The sequence below is a fragment of the Meriones unguiculatus genome, chromosome 19 (genome assembly GCF_030254825.1).
Source record: "Meriones unguiculatus strain TT.TT164.6M chromosome 19, Bangor_MerUng_6.1, whole genome shotgun sequence".
NCBI classification, from domain to species: domain Eukaryota; kingdom Metazoa; phylum Chordata; class Mammalia; order Rodentia; family Muridae; genus Meriones; species Meriones unguiculatus.
Window position 1 is genome coordinate 6,659,598 of NC_083366.1, and position 23,674 is coordinate 6,683,271.

The 23,674-nt window shown below is 40.8% G+C and overlaps 1 protein-coding gene across 1 annotated transcript in view; it reads left to right on the forward strand.

The window, feature by feature from the left end:
- Positions 1–5,325: 5,325 nt before the first annotated feature.
- C19H10orf67 (chromosome 19 C10orf67 homolog) overlaps positions 5,326–23,674 on the forward strand; it is a 102,660-nt gene continuing 84,311 nt past the window's right edge. The window contains exons 1-3 of the mRNA XM_060372319.1: positions 5,326–5,434; positions 7,642–7,785; positions 14,309–14,383. Coding sequence (XP_060228302.1) covers positions 5,429–5,434; positions 7,642–7,785; positions 14,309–14,383 — 225 coding nt within the window. The 5' untranslated portion in view covers positions 5,326–5,428. The remainder of the gene's footprint in view (positions 5,435–7,641; positions 7,786–14,308; positions 14,384–23,674) is intronic.

The following is a 23,674-nucleotide window of genomic DNA, read 5'->3' on the forward strand; positions in this document are numbered from 1 at the left end:
TTCACCTGTGACTATTTGTAAACCCGTGTGAATTATGTAATTTTCCATGGGTCTATTTATAAAACCATAGGCTTATACCAGTTCATGGTATAATTTCATTGCGTAGTCTCGGAGTGCAGTCTAGCCTACTCTTTTTCTACCCGTGTGAATATTCTTTTCAGAGACTGAAAAACATCACTTCTATCATCTTAACTTCACTTACCTGTCCTTTCGGTCTTTCTAATCTGTAGTCAGCAAGGCTCTCTCCTGTCTCTTCTTGCTCCAACCCCATCAGAGCTACATCCTCAGCTCCAGGGTTCACTGGCCTTCTCTGTGTAGCTCCCAGCTTATATATATACGTGTGTGTGTGTGTGTGTGTGTGTGTGTGTGTGTGTGTGTGAATCATCCCCATTTCACTGGCTACCTCACTAACTTCTCGACTACAAAAATTGAAGAGACTAGAAGGAAAACTAGATGGAACAGAAGATGAGTTTAGTAGTTAAATGAATTTAGTAGTTAAAACTGTGGGCAGAGTTAAGCCTGTAGAAGAGCATTGTTGTCATAGAGAAGAATCTCAGAATGTTCAGTGGCAAATGAGAAAAGTACATGGGGTCTCTGAGAGACAAAGCTTCCTGCTCCTTCAGAATATATATTGCATTTTTGTTCACTGGGTGTGTGGTCCACCAGAATGGTGCCACAGAGGGAGACCACTCCTTGTCCATTGTGATTACACGTGGTGCCAAGGCAAGCAGCCGCCACCCACACACTGTGTATTAAACTCGTGACGCTCAGGCCATTTAGTTTGGATCCAGAAAAAGAAGGCTGATTTTAATTCTTTTTTGATGAGGAAGGATAACAAAGTCCTTTATAGGAAGATCAGCACACAAAATAGATTTTTAGCAAGATACCTCAGGAGACAATGAAAATTATAAGATTCAAAAATAATAGTTTAGAAGCTGGGTGGTGGTGGTGCGTTACTTCAATCCTGGCACTCAGGAGGCAGAGGCAATGGCAGGTGGATCTTTGAGTTCAAGGGACCCAGAGTTCGAGTTCCAGCATGGTCAGGATTACACAGAGAAACCCTGCCTTGAAAAAAAATCAAACACCAAAGTTGAAGGCTGGAGAGATAGCATGTCAAGCTAAGACATTTGCCACCAAGCCAAAAGACCTGACTTTAATCCCCAAGAGCTACTTGGTAGAAGGAAAAAACGAGCTTCTGTGGGTTGCCCTCTGACCTTGACATGTCGTTAGTGGCATATACATATATATGTGCATAGATAAATAGGTAAATAAATATATTTATTTTTAAATTATTAAAATGAAGAAAAGTTTAGATATATGGTAATATTAGGAAAATTTTACATGGTTATGTATATTTGTGAGTAGACATTAAAAAATACCATGACTTTTTATTTTAGGTCTTAAAATAGTCTCAACTATATCATGAGAGAACTTTTAAATTCCTAAATACATTTTTTCTCAGGAAAACAATTTTTTTTTTTTTGCCAATAGTTGTCATCTTTGAAGTAAAAAATATTTTCCTGAAATTCTGTCATCATTGCTAAAAGTTGCTTTTCTTGTAATTTTTTTGTAAAGCATTTAAAAATATGTTTAATTTTGATACTCTAACATTCATTTCTACAGTACAGTACAACATGATACTTAGTTTTACATAGTCATCGTAATTTATTAGTGTTTTCACAAGTTATTTTCAGAGTTGGTTGTAGATTTCATAAGGGGCAGAACCTTAAATGTTGATGGTTCTTTTAGTTAATCACTGTAATCTGGTCTTAATGAAACTATTCAGTACTGGCTGATTTCAGATGTGCAATCCTTGTATTTCAGCCTTCTCAATGCTGGCATTACCCATTGCTGCCAACACACCCATTGGTCTTTCTGGGTTAAGTGCTTGTCAGGGACTGTTTGAGAGACTCACCTCAGTCACTGACAGGTTTTCCTGTCACTGCTCCATGGTATTTGGCGAACAACATAATAGGGACAAAAACAACTGACTCCATCCAAAGGCAGCATCTGGAACCTCATTTTTAAAAAATGTATTTATTTATGCAATTTACATCTCAGTCATAGGCTCCTCCCCCCTGTCCTCCCAGTCTCACCCTCCCTCCTTCCCAGATCCTCCCTCCCTTATTATTCATAACAGGGGGAACCCTCTACCCACCCACCCCAGCTCATCCATTCACATGAAGACTGTGCTTGTCTTCTTCTCCTGTGGCCTGGGAAGGCTCATTCCCCATCAGGGAGAAGTGACATAGTCTATGCCAGCCCCCACTCCCCTTACTAGTGGCCCCCTATGAAACCTGAGCTGCCCACTGGCTACATATGTTAGAGGGCATAGGCCCCATTCTTGCCTAGTTGTTGGCTGGTGCTTTAGACTCTACAGGCCCCTCTGGGCCCTGCTTCATTGGCCCAGAACCTCATATTCATTTGTGTTGAGCTTCCCATCTCATCCACAGTTCCCACAGAGCTAACATGAACAATCCATCATAAACACCTACACACTCAGTGACGTACACTCAGGGGCAGCCTTAGGGATTGGAAAGCACCATTGTTTTTAAAGAATAATTTATTAATTTTTTATGTGTAGAAGTGTGTTGCCTGCATGTATGTAAGTATTGTGTGTGCCTGGTGCCTAGGGATGTCAGTTGATGGAGCCAGCTCCCCTGGAACTGTTTCTCATGGTTGTTAGTAGCCATGTGGGTGCTGGGAGCCAAGCCAGAATTTCCTGCAAGAACATCAAGCATTTTTTTCCCAAGTAACAAGGTTGCTTCTTTGTAGGGGAAGATGTTACCTCACTCCTTAAGGCCATTCTGACAACATAACTTAGAAGGGCCTGCAGAAAGGCCTCTTCTAGAAGGATGTTGAGGGATGCCGTGCAGATTCTCAGAACATTGTTTCCATGACAAAAACACACAAGCTCCTAAACTAAACCTAAAGCACAGTTCCTTCTCAGGAAAAAAAATTCAGAAATTTTAATGAAAATCAGATGCTACTTTTCTGTCTAGATAATGATGAAGATAAAATTTGTCATAATTATTGTTGTGCATGGAAGCATAATTGAGAACTTAGCGGGATTAATTAAATATCAGTTTGAGTATTGAGTTTTAATTTTCAGATTAGTTTTTCATAGTAGAATACTACAGTGCTTTTATAGTTTTCTTCAAATGTGATAAACAAATTTTGGTGTTTGAAACCCTGACAGTCAGCCATGCGTGTGTTCATGCCATTAATACCAGCACTTGAAAGACAGAGAGGGATCTTTGTAAGTTCCTTGTCTACATAATGAGTTCTAGGACTGCTGAAGTAGCATAATAACGAGGCCCTTTCTCAAAGGAAGAAAGAAAGAAAAAAAAAGAGAGAAGAAGGAAGGAAGGAAGAGGAAAGGAAAAGGAAAGCAAAGGAAAGCAAAACCTGTCCATAGTAGTAGTATAATAATAACTTATCTCGGCACCGATGTGGGCAATATTCCTGGAGGACTTACAGTGCCTCAAGTATCACACCAAAGTGATTAAGATTAATACACTCAAGTCTATCAATGACCCCATGGCTACACACTATGGCTACCTGTAAGAAGAAACTGGGGCCTGCTGGATAGAAGATGGCTCAGTGGTTAAGAGAACTGGCTGCCCTTCCAGAGGACAGCATTTGATTGCTCACACCCACCATCAACTAGCTAGCTCAAAACTGTAACTCCAGTTCCAGAGGCTCTGACACTCTCTTCCAGCACCAAGCATGCATATGGTATACAGACAAAACACCCACCCACATAATATTGGAAATAATAATAATACAAGAGGAAACTGAGACAAGGAAAGGTTAAGTAATTTCCCTAAAGTCACATGGTTACAGTGTCAATTAGGATACATTCACAACGGTTGACAGAAACTACCAACAGGAGGTACGTTTTATGTGCTAGTACAGGAAGAACAGAGGCATGGCAAGTTTCAGAACCAGCAGGTGCTCAGCCAGAGTCATGTACAGATCTACTGCTAAGCAAGAAGAGAAGGGACAGTCATCATGCTCTGGGGAGGTCTGCCTCTGATGCTCAGCCGAGAACTAGGAAGAGAAATGTTTACATCTTGTTTTGCATCAGAGCCCCCTTTCTGTTGGATTTGGTTGGTTCACTTGTTTGCATGCATCCATCTTCCCTCCCTTCCCTACTTCTTCCTTCCCTCCCTCCCTCTCTATCTCTCTCTTCCTACTCATCTATCTATCTATCTATCTATCTATCTATCTATCTATCTACCTATCTATATCTATCTATCCATCCATCCATCTCCCTCCCCACTCCCTCTTTCTGCTGACATTTTAGAAACCATGTTGTGATATCTTTGGCCAAATTGATGGGTACATCCAGAAAGTGAGCTTTCTTATTAACCATTTAAGATGCTTGTTATTACAGAACCATGAAAAGAATGTATAAAGGCTGCCTCCTGGCCTCTGCACATGCTTCAGGAGTAAAGTTTGACAGTCAGTTACACAATGGTGATTATCTAAAGTAAGGGTCAAGCCTTCTGGATTTAGAGCCTGTTAGAATTTCCTCAAAGTGCTGACAACCTCAAAAAACTTTGATTTACATTCATCATATCTATTGATAGCTGTCATGGTCAAATTAGAAATTAAAAGAATGTTTGTAATAACTCCTTTAGCATAGTGATGAAAATCATGTTGATATAAATAACAAACTTTAAAGAAAATGTAACCATGTTTTTCAGAACTCAAACTTTCAGCTGAAAAGTGTCACTGCCTTTTATATGGCAAATCTGTCTTATGACCTGCTTGAAGGCAGGCAGTGGAGTCATTCTAGCTGCTTCTGCATTCTGACAGTCACACTGCCTAGAGCCACTGGCACACACTGGTGAACTTTTGTGAGAGGGTTATAGGGAAAATGACAAATTCTTAATATGATTCTGAAAAATAATTTTTCTCTAGTGGATTCCCTGCACAGTGTTCTGGAAGTTCTCAGGTCACAACAAGAGAACCTCCATCTTAACATACTTCTGCTAGATATGCGCATGCCTAGTTTATAATTTATAATTATAATCATCTCTAGAAATAATACAGGATGAGGTACTGAGATAATAGGCATACACACATCATATGTCCGAAAAGTGGAGAAAACACATTGAGAGCATTGGAGCCACAGTGCAGGGAGTCTAGCACCCCAGGCTGAGTTCAACTCCTGAACGACTAGATAATCCAGAAGTTTCTTTATTTCATAGTCTCTTATTATATTGCACATATAATCAAATTTACCTCCATATATGTGTGCTTACCTTTTTCTAAGGAAACTTAATATCTCTGCTCTCTTTTCAGACTTACTATTTCTGATAATTTAAAGGTTGGCTTTTTCACTTCAGACCATGCTACTCAGACAGACTGCACTGAAATTTTGCCATTGAAAGATCTGACTAAGTCAACAGAAAAGTTAATGCAGGTAAATCTGGGTGTAACTAGGTGTTATTTGCCTTTATGGGGTTGGTGTGCTAGAGATTGAGCCCATCATTGGACTACCCCATAAACATGTTCTTTTTTAAAACTTTTTATTTGTGTTTTATGTACATTGATGTTTTCCCTACATGTATGTCTGTATGAGGGTGTCAGAATCCCTGGAAGAGGAGCTAGAGAAAGTTGTGAGCTGCCATGTTGCGCTGGCAATTAAACCCAGGACCTCTGGAAGAGCCACTGGTGCTCCTAATCATTGAGTCATCTCTCCAGCCCTGACATGTGTTCTTATACATCCCTTATTGACAAAACTGAAATGATTGAGGCTTTGGGAAACTGACCAGAATGACAGTTGTGTTCCTTTAAAATTTTAAGGATTTAATTTTAATTTTAATTTTGTATACATGCGTGTTTTTGCCTGCCCATGTGTTTGTGAACTCCCTGTGTACCTGGTGCTCTCTGAGGTCAGAAGAAGGGATCAGGTCCCCTGGAACAAATGTTCGTGAGCCACTGTGTGGGTGCTGGGAACTGAGGACAGTAAGTCCTCTTAACCAGTGAGCCATCCCTCCAGCCCTGAGTTGTACTTTTTAACTGATATGTCATGATCTATACTTGTCATGTTTGTGTTTTTACATATGTGAGTCAGTGAAATTTCTATTTTTTGACAGCTGTGAGTATTTTCTGCTGAAGATACATTAAGAAAAGTAGAAAGTATTTTTTATATAGATAAATGTAGATAATGAGACACTGAATAACTGTCTACTGGTATAGCTTAGTCAAATCATATCATTTCCCTCAGATCTTTTGAGATCAAAAAAGGGTAGAGTATTTTATAATATAAGACACTGGGTTATTAATCCCAGTGCTGGTAACACAGGACTTTAATACCAGGGAAAGATTTAATCAGGAGGGAGAGGCAGGCAAATCTCAGTGATTTCTAGGCCAGCTTGGTCTACAAGACAGGTCGACATGCAAAGAAATCCTATCTCAAAAAAACAAACAACAACAAAAAGATACCGAGTTATTAAACCTACCACATGAATTAGCATACGACAGCAAATAGTCTTAGGTGCCTTATTTTTATTTTTTATTTATTTAGAGATCATTCCATATCTAAATATAAAGACATTCCATATGGTTGAATACAGTAGCACATGCCTGGAATCCCAGCTAATCAGGAAACTGAGACAGGAGAATCAATTGTTTGAGGCCAAGCTTGTGAACACTATGTCAAAACTTAAATTCAAAATAAAAAAGGAAAGAAAAACAAAAACAGCTGGGAGAGAGCTGAGCTTCACCGGCAGGCACAAGGTCCTGAGGCCAGTACCCACGCCTTGTTGCACAGCCAAGACCCAAGATGCACATCGGCTATTTTGCTATCCCTGTATTGATAGATATTTTGGTAGTTTCTAATCTTTCACTGTGATGAATAATCGTACATGTACTCAAGAGCCAGTAAATCTGTGGTGTAAATTCTTAAGAGGGAATTTGTGAGTCTGAGGACACACACACTCGTCAGTCTGAAGGGCATTGCTAAATCGCCCTGCGAGAGACTGTACCACTTTACACCGCAAAGAGCTATTGAAGACGTCTCCTTCCCACGCACCTGACAATTTATTGTCTTCTTTTAGAAAGACACACTTTGCAGCAGTATCGTTACCATTTTCTTTCTTAGTGGCTAGGTGTGCCCAAACTAAATTTTAGTCAAGAGAATTTAGATGGCAGTGGTGTATGGAAACTTTCAGAACCTTCTTTGAGACAGTTTGCAAGCATTGGCTTGCCTGCTCTTGCCTCCTTTTCTGGTTCCTCATTGCTACCTTTCTCTCTTCTGCCCCAAGATTTTATCTAATTCAAATCCCACCCCCAAATTCCTACTTGTAAATACCCTAGTCACACTAAGGTTTTACTTTCTTAATGTCTCATGATTGAAGACTAAACTCCAACATAAGTTTTGGAAGGAATAGGCCACACTCAAACCATACCACTCCACTGACATACCTTAGTTTTCAAATTAGGCACCCTTTTGAAAATGTAGACAAAATGAGAGAGAATATTTCACTTCTCCAATATATCATATCTGAGAGACAATATTTAAAGAAAAGCCAGGCATCAGGTCAAATTCCCAAACGAAGGAAAGTGCTGGAATATTGGCACCCAGGTTCTCACTCTCTACCCTAATAAATGATTTTTATTTTGTAGATAATTACATCACTTAATTTGGACTTTGGGTTCCTCAAAGATTTTGTTCAATTGAAGTTTGAGGACCGACTTAAAGAGGAGTCTTGGAAAATCGTCAGTGTGTTCCATGACAGGATTTTAGAAATGAAGAAATACTACGAACAGGTAAGCGCTCCCCTGTTTTCTCTGTTTGCTACATGGGTCAGTCCTGGGTTTGATGTGTACAGATTTGACAGCAGCAACTAACCAGTGCAACTGCAGTTATGTCTGATGTGTCTCCAGGCACTTCAGCAGATATCTCATGTATGACCTCGGCAGCCCTCACTCTTACCTTGCACAGTGCAATAATTGGTAGATAAGGAAACAGGTGAATTTGCTCACATTTACCAGGCAGGCAGCAGAACTTTACATTCTATGCCCAATGCTTGCTTTTGAACAGTTTTAAAAATATAGTACTTTTGTTTATTCTTCAATAACTTCATGCATATATACAAGGTATTTTAACCATATCTACTCCAGTCCGTCTCTCCAACTCCCCCAGACTGTCAAACTCATGCCCATCATACTTTTGTCTTTTTTAATCAATTAGTGAAGCCTGCATGAACATGTTCAGTATATCAGTGGCCACAGAGCCACAAAAAAAAAAAAAAAAAAAAAAAAGTTTCCTTCCCCCAGCATCCAATAGTTCCTCAGCTGGGGGTGAGACCTCATGAAACAGCCCTGCACCCACATGCAAATATTGACTGGCTGCTATTTTGCAGGTCTTGTTCAGGTAGCCATAGCTATTGCAAATCCGTGACAAAGAGTGGTCTGTGTCATCCAGAAGACACCGTCTCGCAGCACCCCTCCACATTCTCTGCTAGGTACACTCTTTCAGCTCTCTCTTTTGTATGATCCCCGAGCTTTGTGGGGGAGGGTTGTAACATAGATATCTTAGGGTGGAGAGTTCACTTATTCTCAGCACTTTTACTGCTTGTGAGTTTTTGCATCGACTGCTGGACTGCAGAAAGAAATCTCTGACAAAGCCTGGGAATATCACTAATGTATGGGCATTCAAAACAAATATTTAGAAGGTCTTATTCATTAAGCTGTTAGGGCTTTTTAGAAGGCAGCTTGACATGTCTGTGGAACAGAGGAGGAGGAGTAGGTTACCGGCTCCTAGGGCCTATGACCTCCTGAACCATAATAAAAATATTTTATTATTTTGTGTGTGTGGGTGTTTTCTCACTTATGTTTGCTCTGTGCATGTGGTGCCCAGTGCCTATAGAGAAGAGGGTGCTGGATACACTGGAGCTTGAGTTATAGAGATTTTGTGAGCATCTTTGTGGGTTTTGGAAAGCAAACCTCAGCCCTCTGAAAAAACAGTCATTGCCCGTAAGCGTTGAGCCATGTCTCCAGACACAGCCGTTGGTTTTTGATCAATTAATGGTGCCTGGCATGCATTCTCGCCTGTGGAACAGGCTTCAAATCCAATCAGGAAACAATTGCCCCCCCCCCAATAGCAGTCATGCTGTGGTTACATCTTGCATGGCAGCTCAGTGTTGTACCTACAGGATCTACCACAGGGTAAGTCTGTTGATGGATTTGCTCACCAGTGGCCTGAGTAGTGTCTTTTGGCATTATAGAATCTAGTCAGCAGAGAAGTTTCCAAGTCTGTTCCAGGTTGATTTCTCTATGCGCTAAACCACAGTGCTCTCTGTTTTCAGGAGTGAAATCTTACCATCTCGTTAAAATGGCTAAGTCAGAGCAATGACACTAGGCTGTGTTGTTCAGGAGGCCTCTGGAGCCTCACTGACCTATAGATCAAAGGAAGTTGTCCCACATCTGGCATTGAGACTTTTGCTTAATAATTGTCCACTGGTACCTTTATTCAAACTTTTTTAAGCACAGAGAGATAAAAGAGAGGATAGAGAAAGAAATGGGTTTTCTTAAGGTTTCTTTGGTTAAGTCACTCACTCCCCAATATCTCTGACAACCCCCATACCCCTTCTCAAGCCTCTAACCCCCAGAATTCCCTACCCTACTCTTTGAGGGGCTTTTTTGATATTATAATATAATCACATTTCCCCATTTCCTTTCCATTCTTCAAACCCTCACATATATACCTGTCCTCACTCTACTTCAAATTCATGGCCTCTTTTTAACAATTGTTATTGCATACATGTATAAGTGTATGTATATAAAAATGTATTACTAGGTGTAACCTGCTCAGCCCATACAGTGTAACTGATACTATGTCTTCAGGGCTGATCAGTTGACATTGGACAACCAATTGGTGTGCTTCTCCCTGGAGAGGACCACCTCTCACACTCCCAGTTTTCCTGGAGTGCCTATATTTGTGGGATTGCAGCCTCCTAAGCTTTCCCCCCATGCAGTTTTGCATGTGCACTGGTATCAACCTTGTCCAGCTCATATTTGGGCAGTCATCTTGGTGAATCTGCCTTACATTTATGTCACATGGATTCTGCATTCTCTCTCCAACTTACATTCTCTTTCCCTCCTCCCACCACAGGTACTCTCCAGCTTCCTGACCCCTACAGACACTACAAGTTAAAGACATACACACAGACAAAATAAAAAAAAAAAACAAGACAAAAAAAAAACCCTCAAAGTCAACCTAATATCCACATATAAGATCATGTTATTTATCTTACGGGGTCTGGGTGACTTCATTTAGTATATTTTCCAGTTCCATCTACTGTCCTGTATATTTAATAATTTTATTTTTCTTTACTGTTGAACAAACTTCCATTGTGTATATGTGTGTAGTATGTTTACATTATCATTTGTCAGCTGATAGACATTTAAGCTGATTCCATTTCCTAACTGTTATTAGGAGAGCAGTGATAAACACAGATGATCAAGACTCACCGTGGGAGAATACGGAGTCCTTTGGGTACATGCCCAAGAGTGGTTAGCTTGGTCGCACGGTAGTTCTATTTTTAGCTTGTGAGAAACATCCACACTGCCTTACAACAGAGCTGTTCCACTTTCTGTTCCTATCACCTGTAGGTATGTGTTCTGGCCCCATACCCTTGACATCACTTGTTATCTTTTGTGTACTTGATGATAGCCATTCTGACTAGAATGAAATAGGATCTCAAAGTAGTTTTAATTTGCATCGCCCTTGATGGCTAATGAAATTGAAGACTTTTGAAAGTGTTTATTAGCCATTTGTGGTTTTTGTTATCTTGAGAACTTGCTGTTCAGTTCCACAGATCATTTTTAATTGGGTTGGTATGATAATGTTTAGTTTCTTGAAGGTTACTTTTTGTTATGGTTTGCTTTTGTTGTTTTGTTTTGCAGATTCTAGATCCTAATCTTTTGTTGGATGTACAGCCAGAAAATATTTCCTTCCTTTCTATAGGTTGCCTAGTCGCTCAGTTAACAGTTTTCTTTACCTAAAGAAGCTTTAGATTTTATGAGATTTTGTCAATTATTGGTTGTATTTTCTAAGGGAGTATAGTTCTTTCTAAGCTTGTATCTCAACGTGGACTCTACTCTTTCTGCTAGCAGTTTGAGCATGTCAGCTCTTATATTAAGGTCCTTGATTAATTTGGAGTTGATTTCTGTGCAGGATAAGAGACAACAAAGAGTCTAATTTCATTCTTCCACATGTTGATGCCTAGTGTCTCCAAATAATCTGTTGAAGATGCTATCCTTTCTCCAATGTGTATTTTAGGGTCTTCATTAAAAGCAAACAAACAAAAAAAGGCAGGCAGCTGTAGTTGCAAAAAGTTATATGTCAGCTTCTTGTCCTCTATAGATACATAAATCTGTTTGTATGCAGTACTTGCTCTTTGTATTACCATGCCTCTGAAGAACAAATTAAAATCGGGCCTGGTGATACCTCAGTTCTGTTCTCCTTGCTCAGGATTGTTTTGGCTACCCAGGGGTTTTCTGTGCTACCATATAAATTTTTTTGTTAATGTTTTTATTTTTAAATAATTTTATACATTCACTTGTATCCCAGCTGTAGTCCACTCCCTCTTTCCCTCCCAATCCCTATCTCCCTCCCTCCCTCATCTCCTCCCTGCCCCCTTCTGAGTCCACTGAGAGGGGGTGTCCTCCTCTCCTTCTGTCTGGCCCTAGTTTATCAGGTATCTTCAGGATGGTTGCAATGTCCTTATCTGTGGCCTAGCAAAGCTGTTCCTCCCTCAGGGGGAAGGGAAGCTCATGAGTTCATGTCAAAACAATTCCTGTCCCCCTTACTAGGGAACCCACTTGGATACTGAGCTACCATACCATATGAATTTTAAGATCGTTTTTTTTCTATGACTGTGAAGAACAGTGCTGGAAGCCTGGGGTCACAGTGGCTGAGTTTGTTGTCTTTCAGGCAGCCGTTTTTACAGTACCAGTTCTTCTGATCCATGAGCATGAGGGTAGTTCCATCCTCTACTGTCTCCCTCAGTCTTCAGTGCTTTCAAGTTTTCATTGTAGAAATCTTTCACTTCCTAGGTTAGGTTTAGTTCAAGGTTGGGTTTTGTTTATTGGGATTATTATTGTTGTTGTTGCAGCTTTTGTGATTGGTATTGCTTCTCCGATTTCTTCTTGGTATTTTGTTATTGGTGTATAGCAGGGCTACTCATTTTTGATGAGTAGGAGTTTTTCTAGTGAAGTCTTTAGTATCTCTCAGGTATAGAACTGTATTGTTTTCAAATAGGATATATCAATTTATTTTATTTTCTATTTGTATCCTCTTTAAAAATATATTATATTTATTATATTATATTGTGTATGTGTATATGTGTCTGTGTGAATGTGTGGGCACATGGAAGTGTGGGTACCTACAGAAGCCAGAAGAGGGTCACATTCCTTGGAGCAGGGGTTCCAGGGGTTTCTGAACCACTCAATACGGGGGTGCTGGGATCTGAGTTCTAGTCCTTATAACTGAGCAACAAGTGCTCTTAACTGCTAGGTTATATCTCAAGCTTACATCTTTTTGTTTTCTTCTTTTGTCTTATTGCTATAGCTAGACTTCCAGAACTAGTTAAATACTAGTAGTGATAGTAAATAGCCTGGTCTTGTTCTTGACTTTACTGAAAATGTTTTGAGGTTGTTTTTTTTTTTTCCATTTAAAGTATTTTGATTATATTAAATAGATCAGTTTAAATTGTTTATCTCATCTTGGCTTAATTTTGGTCACATTTCCCTAGAAATTTATCCATTTCTATCACATGTTCAATTTTCTTGAATTATAACATTTAAAGGTAATAGCTAATGATTTTCTAAATTTCGTTGTTATCTATTTAGGTGGCTCCATTTTAACCTCTAATTTTATTAAATTAGGTCTTCCTCTTTTGTCTAGCTTGAATATATGTAGGGAGATGGACCGGCAAGTTCCATGGTTACCCATGTGGAGGTCAGAAATCTTTTCCACTGTGTGAGGTCAGGGCTTCAGACTCTAGGCATCAGGTGTAGGACTATCCCTTTACCCCATGATCCATCTTGCCTTCTCTTTTTGATTAGTTTGGATAAGAGTTTGTCAACTCCGTTTTGTTTTCTTTTGTTTTTCAAAGAACCAACTTTTTGTTACATTGATTCTTTGTATTGGTTTTGTTGTTCGTTCATCAGTTATTATGTTATTAATGTCTGCCTTGATCTCAATGATTTTTTCACATCTACTGACTTTTTCTAGGGCTTCTAGGAATTTTAAGTCAGTCTGATGTACACAGTGAGACTATATATTATGTATACATTATATATAATATTTATGACAGAGTACTATATATTTGTACAATTTCTAAGCTGTAAAAAAGAGGCTCATTTTAGTGACCACATCATAGTAAATACTTTGCCAAGCATTTAAAAAAAACACTTATTTAATTTTCAAGTCTATCCAAATTCCCAACTGGAAATATTGTTATCCCTAAGATACATGTTACAGAAAATAAGATTGCCAAGGTTAATCTCTATGTCGGCTCAGGTTGCAGGGGCGCCATATGTCTGTTAAGTCCTTTCTGACTCTAGCGCTGAATTGTTGTTTACAACCATACTAGGATTGGAATGGATATGAGAATCAAAGAGTATTTTTTTAAAGTAATGCTTCATTTTTACCCTAAGCAGACACAGTCAAATTTATTTGAGTAATAAAATTATTATAGCTTATAGCTTCTTTTTATGAGCCTATCCCATCCAAAAGTACAAGAGCTATGGACGGGAAATATGGCTCAGTGATCAAGAGCACTGCCTACTCTTTCATGGGAATGGGTACAAGTCTCAACATCCACACGCAGTTCACAACCATCTGTCACCACAGTTCAACAGCATCTGACACCTTCTTCTAGACTCACATGAGGTACATGCAGGGAAGACACCCATATGTGTTTTTTAAAGTTAAAATTAAAAACAAAATAAAAGGATGATAGGAACATGTGAATGTAAATAGATCTTATTCTTTTTCTAAGCAGTTTTAGGAACATTCTAGAAGATTTTAGTTGATGTGCACAATGAAACATAGTCAAGCTATCTATGCTTTATCCATAGCATTTTTTTTATTGCTCTTGGTTAAGCACAAAATTAAATGTGTTACAATAGCATAGTGTAGAAGAAATGATGATAAATTGAAATTTTCAAGAGGTTGAAGAGTTGGTGAGTCGTTGCTATGCCTTCTTTCCCGGGAGGTATATATATTCAGACTGTATCCAGAAGTGCAGTGGTGTTCACAGCATTTATTTTTGGTTTGCAGACTGAAGACATCATAAGAAAAAGCTTTCAGCAGCAGCTAAGTGATGCCATAGCTGTTATCAAAGGAATGTACATGGTGAGTTTTGAGTGCTGCCGAGAGTAGGGCAGGGAGGATCCTTGCGTGCAGGGAGTGGAGCTCACCTTGAGGTCCCTGTCTGTACTTACAGCTTTTAAGGTATGTTTCCACAAATTTCAGGTCATCTAAAAGAATTTGGGCTTAGGCTATTCACAGTAACATTACATGATGACAGACAAAATGTTGTAGAATCTGGAAAATTGCAATCTCATTTCCTGATCACCTAGGTAAGTACCTAAATCATCCAAATTTCTCTAGTGAAGAAGCAACTGGGTAAAAGAAAGTCAAAGAACAAGAGTTCAAAAGACATGTCATCAATACTAGTGAAGGAATGGTCCCCTGTCCTTGATGGAGAAACCTTCCCAATGGCAGGCTCAATGGTGCTTCACTCTGTCACACAGTGGGGAAAAAAAAATGCATACTTTTTTTTTCAAAGGGTTTCTCTGTGTAGCATTGGCTATCCTGTACTTGCTTTGTAGACCAGGCTGGTCTGGAACTCACAGAGATCGGTTGCCTCTGCCTCCCTTAGTGCTAGGATTACAGGTGTGTGCCACTGTGCCCAGCTAAAAAAAGATGCACACTTTCCAAGATGACTTTTAGACTTAGGAAGCATCTTATGCCTCTCTTTTTATTTACAGCAACAGTTTCATCTTTTGTTTCAATATACTTTGATAATTAATTACTTATGGCTGATTGGCTCACTGATCACTTATCTCTTTGCATGGCATCTGGCATCTCTGTATTTAACTGTACAACTTCACACCTATGCTAGAAGATAAGGATGGTGCCTTCCTCAGTGGTGTAGCTCTGTGCACGGCTCATGGTCGACCATCAGTTGGTGATTGTGAGTGCACTCTCCAGAGCCTGTTGCGGATCTTGGAATTGCTTGTTTCCCACCCGCTCTCACTAGTGCATATCTTCTCCCCTTGTCAAACTCACAGAACCACATCTACTTTTAGAGAATCTGAAAACATATTTCCACTCTAGTTTTTAATTTTATTTTAGCAATGGCATAGGTACGGGAAAAAGTCAGGTCTGACAAATGGGACCTGCAGATGAGTTGCTGTAAAGCTTAGGGAAAAGGATTAGTGCCAATGAGAGAAACCTGCCTTAGTTTGCTTTCTGTGGCTGTGATAAACACTATAAACAAAAGCAACTTGGAAGGAAAGGGTTGATTTAATCACAGTTCACAGTCCATCAGTAAGGAAGTCAGGACAGGACTCAAGGGATCTGGAAGCAGGATCTAAGCAGAGGTCATGGAGAATGCTGCTTATGTTTTGCCCAGTTCATGAACCCCAAAAGACCAGGAATAAACAGACTCCGCTGTAAATACATGAGGTTCTTTTTATTGTAAATTACAAGCTGCAGCTTGGGCCCATTCAGTGGTGAGAACTGAGGGTGCCCCATGCTCAGGTTAGTTGGGTGATTTAAAGATTCTGGTCCATCCCAGCAGGCCCAAGGCAGGGGCAATTCCTGCCTGGCAAGCATCTATTAGTCAAAATGCTACATTTTGAATTGATTGGCTATAAGAAGGTCCCCAGACCATAATGACCTGGTGTCCCTCCCTAGGGGGATGGGCCAGTTTCCTAGCAACTGTATCTCTAGTTGGTGGGGAAAGAATGCAGTAAGGCGGTCCTTTCCCTCAGGGCATTACTGGACTTCTCCACCCACCTAATTCAGACCTTAATTAATAATAGCTGCTAATTTTTAATCTTTTGGTCTCTCACTTATTGGTTTGCTCTCTATGGCTTGCTCTTCTTACTTTCTTACACAATCCAGTAACACTCAGTGACTCAGTGGTCTTGGCTCTCGCATATCAGTCATCAACCAGGAAAATGCCCCCACAGACTTGCCTATAGATAATCTAATGGAAGCATTTCTTTTTCAGTTGAGATGGGCTGTTCTTCCCAGATGATTCTAACCGGCATCAAATTGTAAAAAATATCAACACAGAACCCATGAGAAAATGTCACCCTTTTTTCTTCCTTACATTTATTTATTTGTTTGTTTGTTTATATGTGGAGGTCATGGGACAACTTTGTGGAGTTGTTTCTGTCCTTTCACATTTATGTGAGTTCTAAGAATTGAATTTCCCCTGGTCAAAGAGACACCTTGGTCCTAGTGGTGCTCTTCTATCATCAGGGGCAGAGCAGACAGCAGTCTCTGTTCATCCTGGCTCGATTCCTGGCTTGGTGGCCAAAGCTGTCTTATGCTTAGGACTCATAAAAATCATATCAAAATCAAATCTAGGCTCCACATGAGGAGGAAAACAAAGACCTGCGGACCTCCACGCCACCCACAGACCTGCCCTCTATGGCACAGGTGGGCCATAGATACCCGCTTGTTTTCATGCCAAGGAGCGTGGATAGAGGATGTCACCCAGGGGCCTGACAGCTGCAGTGGGAGCTACCACAATGTACAAGCCTGTGGTGTTCAGATAGGAGAGAAGTAGAGCAGTTTGAACATTATGAAGAGGGATAGAACTGGAGACTTGAGGGTGAAGAGGAGTAGCCTGTTTTGAGGGGCCAGACCCGCCACCTGGGGCCATGGTGAGGTCTCAGCCTAAGCTGCCACTGAGGGCCTGTCCCTGGCTGAGCACCATCAAGGACCACATGGATGTCCAGGGGCTGTGCATAGTTGGCCCTGCCCCTCCTTGGGCTTGGCACTCTGAAGAGCTGGCCCCATCTCTCACAGTTGGCAGCACTCTGGAGAGTGCCCTGCACCCCACCCAAGCAGCACAGTGGAGCCAGTCATGGTGGCAGGGGCGTGGTGAGCCAGTCCTGAGGACAGGAGTATGGGAGACACTGAAACTGCCACTCACCTGCCACAGGGTAACACAGGCACAGAGGTAATGCCCCACGCACTCATCACCTCAGGCAGCCAGGAAGGCTGCTCGCAGGATCATGAGCTCAGGAGCCTCCTCACTGTCTGTAGTAGTTGGGACAGCAGGCCCTGCACCTCACCTGGACAGTGCAGTGGAGATAGCCTGACGGCGAAGGCAAGGGTGAGCCGGCTGCAAGGGGGTAAGAGCAGGAAAACTCTCTCAGCCCCTCACAGGCTACAGCATTTCGGGGAAAGGGCCCTGAACCTTTTCTGGGCAGCACAGTGGTCAGGCTCTGAGCCACCCCTAGGGCATGAGAGCAGGAGAGCTGACCTTGTGGCCTGACAATGGTGGCTTTGTGTGCCTAACTGGGGCAGTGCTCGAGAGCTCGCGCTGGTGGTGAGACAGGGGAGAGCCAGTGGGCTGACCAGCTCAGCTTCCACCCAGGTCCACATCCAGGGCTCTGAATTGGCTCGTTCCAAAATCTATATCATCTGCAAATAGTTGGGATGCATAAAATTCCTTCTGATCCGAAGCTGCAGGATCTCTATGACATTGGGCAACACAAGATAATTAGAAGAGTCCTGATGAGGATCCAATATTGATGGTGTCACAGAAGCCAGAAATCTCAAGCCAGACCAATGACTCATCACGATGAACATTTGTGAGAGAAGATGTGTGGACAGAGGAATATACTGTGGGACACGCTGTGACACATGACAGCTTCCACGATGAGAAGTTTTCTATGCTTTGTTTTTTGTTTTGTTGTCTGTTTTACTTTGTGATGGAGGTTGCAAGAGTGAAGGACAGATATGAGGGGGCAGGGAGAAGAGCAGGACTGGGGTACATGATGTGAAACTCACAAAGAATTAAAAAACATTTACAAAAAGGAATCAAACTCAGGACATGAGACTTGTGTGGCAAGGACCTTAACTTGCAGAGCCATTTTGCGAGCCTCTCCATCTTAATGTTGGGATAGGATCTCTCATTGACTGCAGACCTCACAGTTTGATCTAGGTTGGATTGGTAGCGAGCTCCTGGGATCTGCTCGTCTCCACTCTCCCAAGGGCTCAGGATATACAGCCATGCACCCTACTCAGCTTTTATCAGTATGCTGCGGGTCCCAGCACAGGCCTTCATGTTTGCAGTGAGTGTTTTATCCACCTTTGCTGGCCCATCTCCTTCTTGGATTAGTATTGCTATGCTCCTTTCTGAAGCTTAGAATGCTCACAGCAACCAGAGGACTGAGATTCATTATACATGCTGAAGCGACAAGGTAGAAAAAGAGGTTTCTAGTGATGCTTTTACCCTTTTGCTTCTGAGATGATAACCCTTGGTGTTTACACCATTGTTGGCTGTTCAGTTACTTGAAGCTGAAAACATCCCAATACCAATTGCTCTGTAGACAGACTTTGTGTCTCTGTGCCATTTGTGATTGTAGATGTGGCCCTATGCTGTTATGTCTCAGTAACCTGTTCTTCTCCAATATGGCCTTGCTTCTCTCCTGACTAGCAGGGGCTGGTTCCCCTCCCTGTAGTCAAAGGTGGCCTTAGTGGCTTGCACATAACCAAGACCAAGAGGAAGAGAAGTGGCAGGACTTCTGAGGCAAGATCAAGAAGAAACCTTGCAAGTTACCTTCAGATTCTCAGAAGCCTGGGTCTCTGTACTACTTCTCTCTGGGCTCAGCTGCCATGCTCAAAGAAACCAACCCATAGAGTCTACTTGAGAATGCTAGTCTGCAGGCTCATGTGAGCCCAGCATTTTAGTCATCTCAACTCCAGCATCAAATGCATGAGTGGAGAAGCTTCCAGATAATAGCAACTACCAGCATTTAGAATACTTCCATAGCTATGAACAAAAATAGACCTCTCTGCCATTGCTACCCTGATTCCCTAACCCAGAATGTCAATCGGCATGATGAGCAGCTGTGTTTTATATCACTGTCTTTGAGAAAGCATGTTATGTGTTAACTGATGAATAGGATAGGATACTTATGCTCACAAAAACATACAATTTCTTGATTGTGTTGTCAGATAGATTGTTTTCTGCTTGCACGGGTTGGTTAAGAGTCAGTATAGTGGGTGTCGTAGAGCAAGTGCTATGGATGTAAACTGCCTGGGTTCAAATCCTCGCTTTGCCACTTAATTGCTATGTGACTTTAGGCAAAGTCTGCTTCATTTCTCTGCTGTAAAATGAGGGAAATAATGGTCCATGCCACATAGACAGACGTTCTCCAAGAGTAAGGTAGATTGACCTTTATGAAACATTTATAATGGTACCCAGACCTTAGTGGATAAATCTATTTAATAAATAGATAGCTGCATGTTAGTGCTGCTGTGATTTTCTGTTTCTCATGAGTATATTTAGTAGGCTCACAGCCTTCTGCCTACTGCCTGGGGATAAGGTGAGCTTCCCTTATAAAACCTCAGTAACCACTATCCATATTTGTTATGTTGAATCATACAAAATTCCCATTTTGAGAGTCAAAAAGTCAAATAACTCACATGGTACATAGCTTAAAAATCAGTGATTTTAATAACTCTAAAGCAAAGAAAGCAATAAATTTCATGAGAAATGTATCTTTAAGTAAAATAAATCTTGGCATAAAATATCTTCAAATGAATGCTCTATATTATGATATGCTGGATACTGACATTGTGGAGCTGAGGTAGGGAGGGGTAAGCAGAGAGGAGATCATAAGTAAATCACAAAATATAAGTGGGTATGTGTAAAAATAAACATATATAGTAGAATTTATGGGACTACCACAAATGAGCAGGTATTTCTGCTAGTGGACTTTATGAAGACATCACTGAGGAGGGAATACTTACGCTGGGTATAAAATTAAAATACTTATGAACAAAAACTTTCATGGTGTCTCCCTTTGAAGGTTCTATCTGTATCCTTTTGTCCAATGTCTTGTTTGAAATAGTTACAGAGGCCAGTGTGGTGGTGCATGTCTTTAATCCCAGCACTCAGGAAGCAGAGGCAGAAGGATCTCTTTGAGTTTGAGGCCAGCCTGTTATACAAAGTGAGTCTAACATAGCCAAGGCTACACAGGGAAACCCTGTCTTGAAAAACAAAAACAAAAAGCAAATAAGAAAAGAAAGAGTTACAGAAGTAACTCAAGAAATCTAACGGTAGTCTAGGCAGACAGTTATACTAGCATTTAGTAGAATATTTTTGATAGAAATCTAACTTACTTGGTATTAACCCCTCAACCCAGAAGGAGGGGTGCTGGTTAGGTGAAGTGGTTGAGCAAAATGGCTCCCCACATCTATTAGCATGTGAAAGAGGTGAGATATGATCAGAGACCTGTACATGGCCACTGTTGCTAGATGTAGCATTGGCCCATATGGTAGCTACTAGTCACATACAGCTTCTGAGAGTGACATTATAATTGGGTCTGTTGCTTATTTCTCTTTAATTCCTGATAGGTCTCTGAAAGTGGTGTTAATAATGATAGAAGGGATTTATCTCAGAGCCTTCTGAGTTAGTGTTCTTGCTGGCTAGCTGCTAAGCCTGGTCATATCTGTGCATCTAGAACTGTCCTTGTCTGGGCTGGATGTCTTGAATGGGGCAGCCAGAGAGGAAGTATCTTCCACCTATTCTCACCTAGCGGAATGTGAGTGTTCAAAAGGCGGCAGCAGCATCTTTATCTTGAAGCTGAAGAACACAAGACAAAAACTATGTTAACCAAAATGCTCAAGGTCACAGGACTGCATAGTAGTCCATTTTTGTTATGTCTCTAAAGTTATTCCATAGACCATGGGGTTTCCTAGGCAGGAGAAAGAGAGCTGCTTATCTTTTAAGATGGTTTAAAAAAAGACATTGGACGAAAGGAGATAGGAACAACCTTTGAAGGGAGAAGCCATGAAAGTTTTTGTTCACAAAATTTCCTTAGGACCTAGTACAGTGCTCAACACACACACACACACACACACACACACACACACACACACACACACACACATAAATACTAGTGAATATTTAATGGAGAAAAACAGAAAGATGAAAGGAAAAAATGAAGGGGAGATATACATGATCTATAGTTGTTTAAGTGGTGATGAGAGTAAATAAGGAGAAAAGAAGTCTGACTGTAAATGAAAAGAATTAAAGTTGTTTCTTCAATACAATATATATGTAACATATATATATGTATACACACACACACACACACACACACACACACACACACACACACATATATATATATATATATATATATATATATATATATATATATCCAGTAAACACAGATGAGGGTGTGGGTGGGGGAATAAGAATAGGGGTGGGATGGAAAGATTTCCCGAGCTCATGGCTTGGCAGGATTAACATAGTAAAAATGGCCATCTTACCAAAAGCAATCTACAGATTCAATGCAATTCCTATCAAATTACCAACACAATTCTTTACAAACCTTAAAAGAAAAACCTCAACTTCATATGGAATAACAAGAAACCCAGAATCACTAAAACAATCCTGCACAATAGAAGATCTTCAGGAGGTATCTCCATCCCTGATCTCAAGCTGTACTATAGAGCAACAGTAGTAAAAACTGCATGGTTCTGGCAAAGAAACAGAATGGTGAATCAATGGAATCAGATAGAAGTCCCAGAAATAAACCCACACACTTATAGATACTTGATTTTTGACAAAGATGCCAAAACCATACAATGGAAAAAAGACAGCATCTTCAACAAATAGTGCTGGTCCAACTGGATGTCTACATGTAGAAAAATGCAAATAGATCCACACTTAATCACCCTGCACAAAACTAAAGTCCAAGTGGATCAAAGACCTCAACATAAAACCAGATACACTAAACCTGTTAGAAGAAAAAGTGGAGAAGAGCCTTGAATTCATTGGCACAGGAGACAACTTCCTGAACAGAACACCAACAGCACAGGCTCTAAGAGCAACAATCAAAAAAATGGGACCTCATGAAACTGAAAAGCTTCTGTAAAGCAAAGGACACTGACATTTTGTCAGAACAAAATGACGGCCTATAGATTGGAAAAGGATCTTCACCAATCAGAATATATAAAGAACTTAAAAGTTAAACAGCATCAAATCAAGTAATCCAATTAAAAAATGGGGTACAAAGCTAAACAGAGAATTCTCAATAGAGGAATATCGAATGGCAGAGAAACACTTAATAAAATGTTCAACATCCTTAGTCATCAGGAAAATTCAAGTCAAAATGACCCTGAGATTTCACCTTCTACCCATCAGAATGGCTAAGATCAAAAACTCAAATGACAACACTGCTGGAGAGGATGAGGAGAAAGGGGAACCCTCCTCCATTGCTGGTGGGAATGTCAACTTGTACAACCACTTTAGAAATCAATCTGGTGCTTTCTTAGACAATTAGGAATAGTGCTACCTTAAGATCCACCTATAGCACTCCTAGGCATATATCCAAAAGATTCTCAAGTACACAGTAAGGACATTTGCTCAACCATGTTTGTAGCAGCTTTATTTGTAATAGCCAGAATCTGGAAACAACCTAGATGATGCTCAGTTGAGGAATGGATACAGAGACTGTGGTACATTTACACAATGGAATACTACTCAGCAAATGGTGGGAACTAGAAAAGATCATCCTGAGTGAGGTATCCAAGAAGCAGAAAGACATACAGGATATATACTTACTCATAAGCAGATATTAGACCTATAATATAGGATAAACATACTAAAATCTGTACATCTAAGGAAGCTAATCAGGAAGGAGGACTCTGGGTAAGATGCTCAATCCTCATTCAGAAAGGCAAAGAGGATAGACATCGGAGAAAGGAGAAGACAGGGAACAGGACAGGAGCCTGCCACAGAGGGCCTCTGAAAGACTTCTGCAGGGTATCAAAGCAGATGCTGAGACTCATAGCCAAACTTTGGGCAGAGTGCAGGGAATCTTATGAAAGAAGGGGGAGAGAGAAAGACCTGGAGGGGTCAGGAGCTCCACAAGGAGAGGAACAGAACCAAAATATCTGGACACAGGTGTGTTTTCTGGGACTAATACTCCAACCAAGGACCATGAATGGAGATCGCCTAGAACCCCTGCACACATGTAGCCCATGGCAGCTCAGTGTCTAAGTGGGTGCCCTAGTAATGGGAACAGGGACTATCTCCGACATGAACTGATTGTACTGCTCTTTGATCACCTCCCCCTCAGGAGTGGGGGGTGGGGGGAATGCAGCCTTGCCAGGCCACAGAGGAAGACAATGCAGCCACTCCTGATGAGACCTGATAGGCTAGGATCAGATGGAAGGGGAGAAGGACCTCTGCTATCAGTGGACTGGGGAAGGGGCATGGGTAGAGAAGAGGGAGGGAGGGTGGTTGGAGGAAAAGAGGGAGGGAGCTACAGGTGGAATACAATGTGAATAAAGTAATAAAAAATAAAATTAAAATTAAAAAATACCCATCCACATAAAAGTAAATAAATAATAATAATAAATAATAGGGGTAGGGAT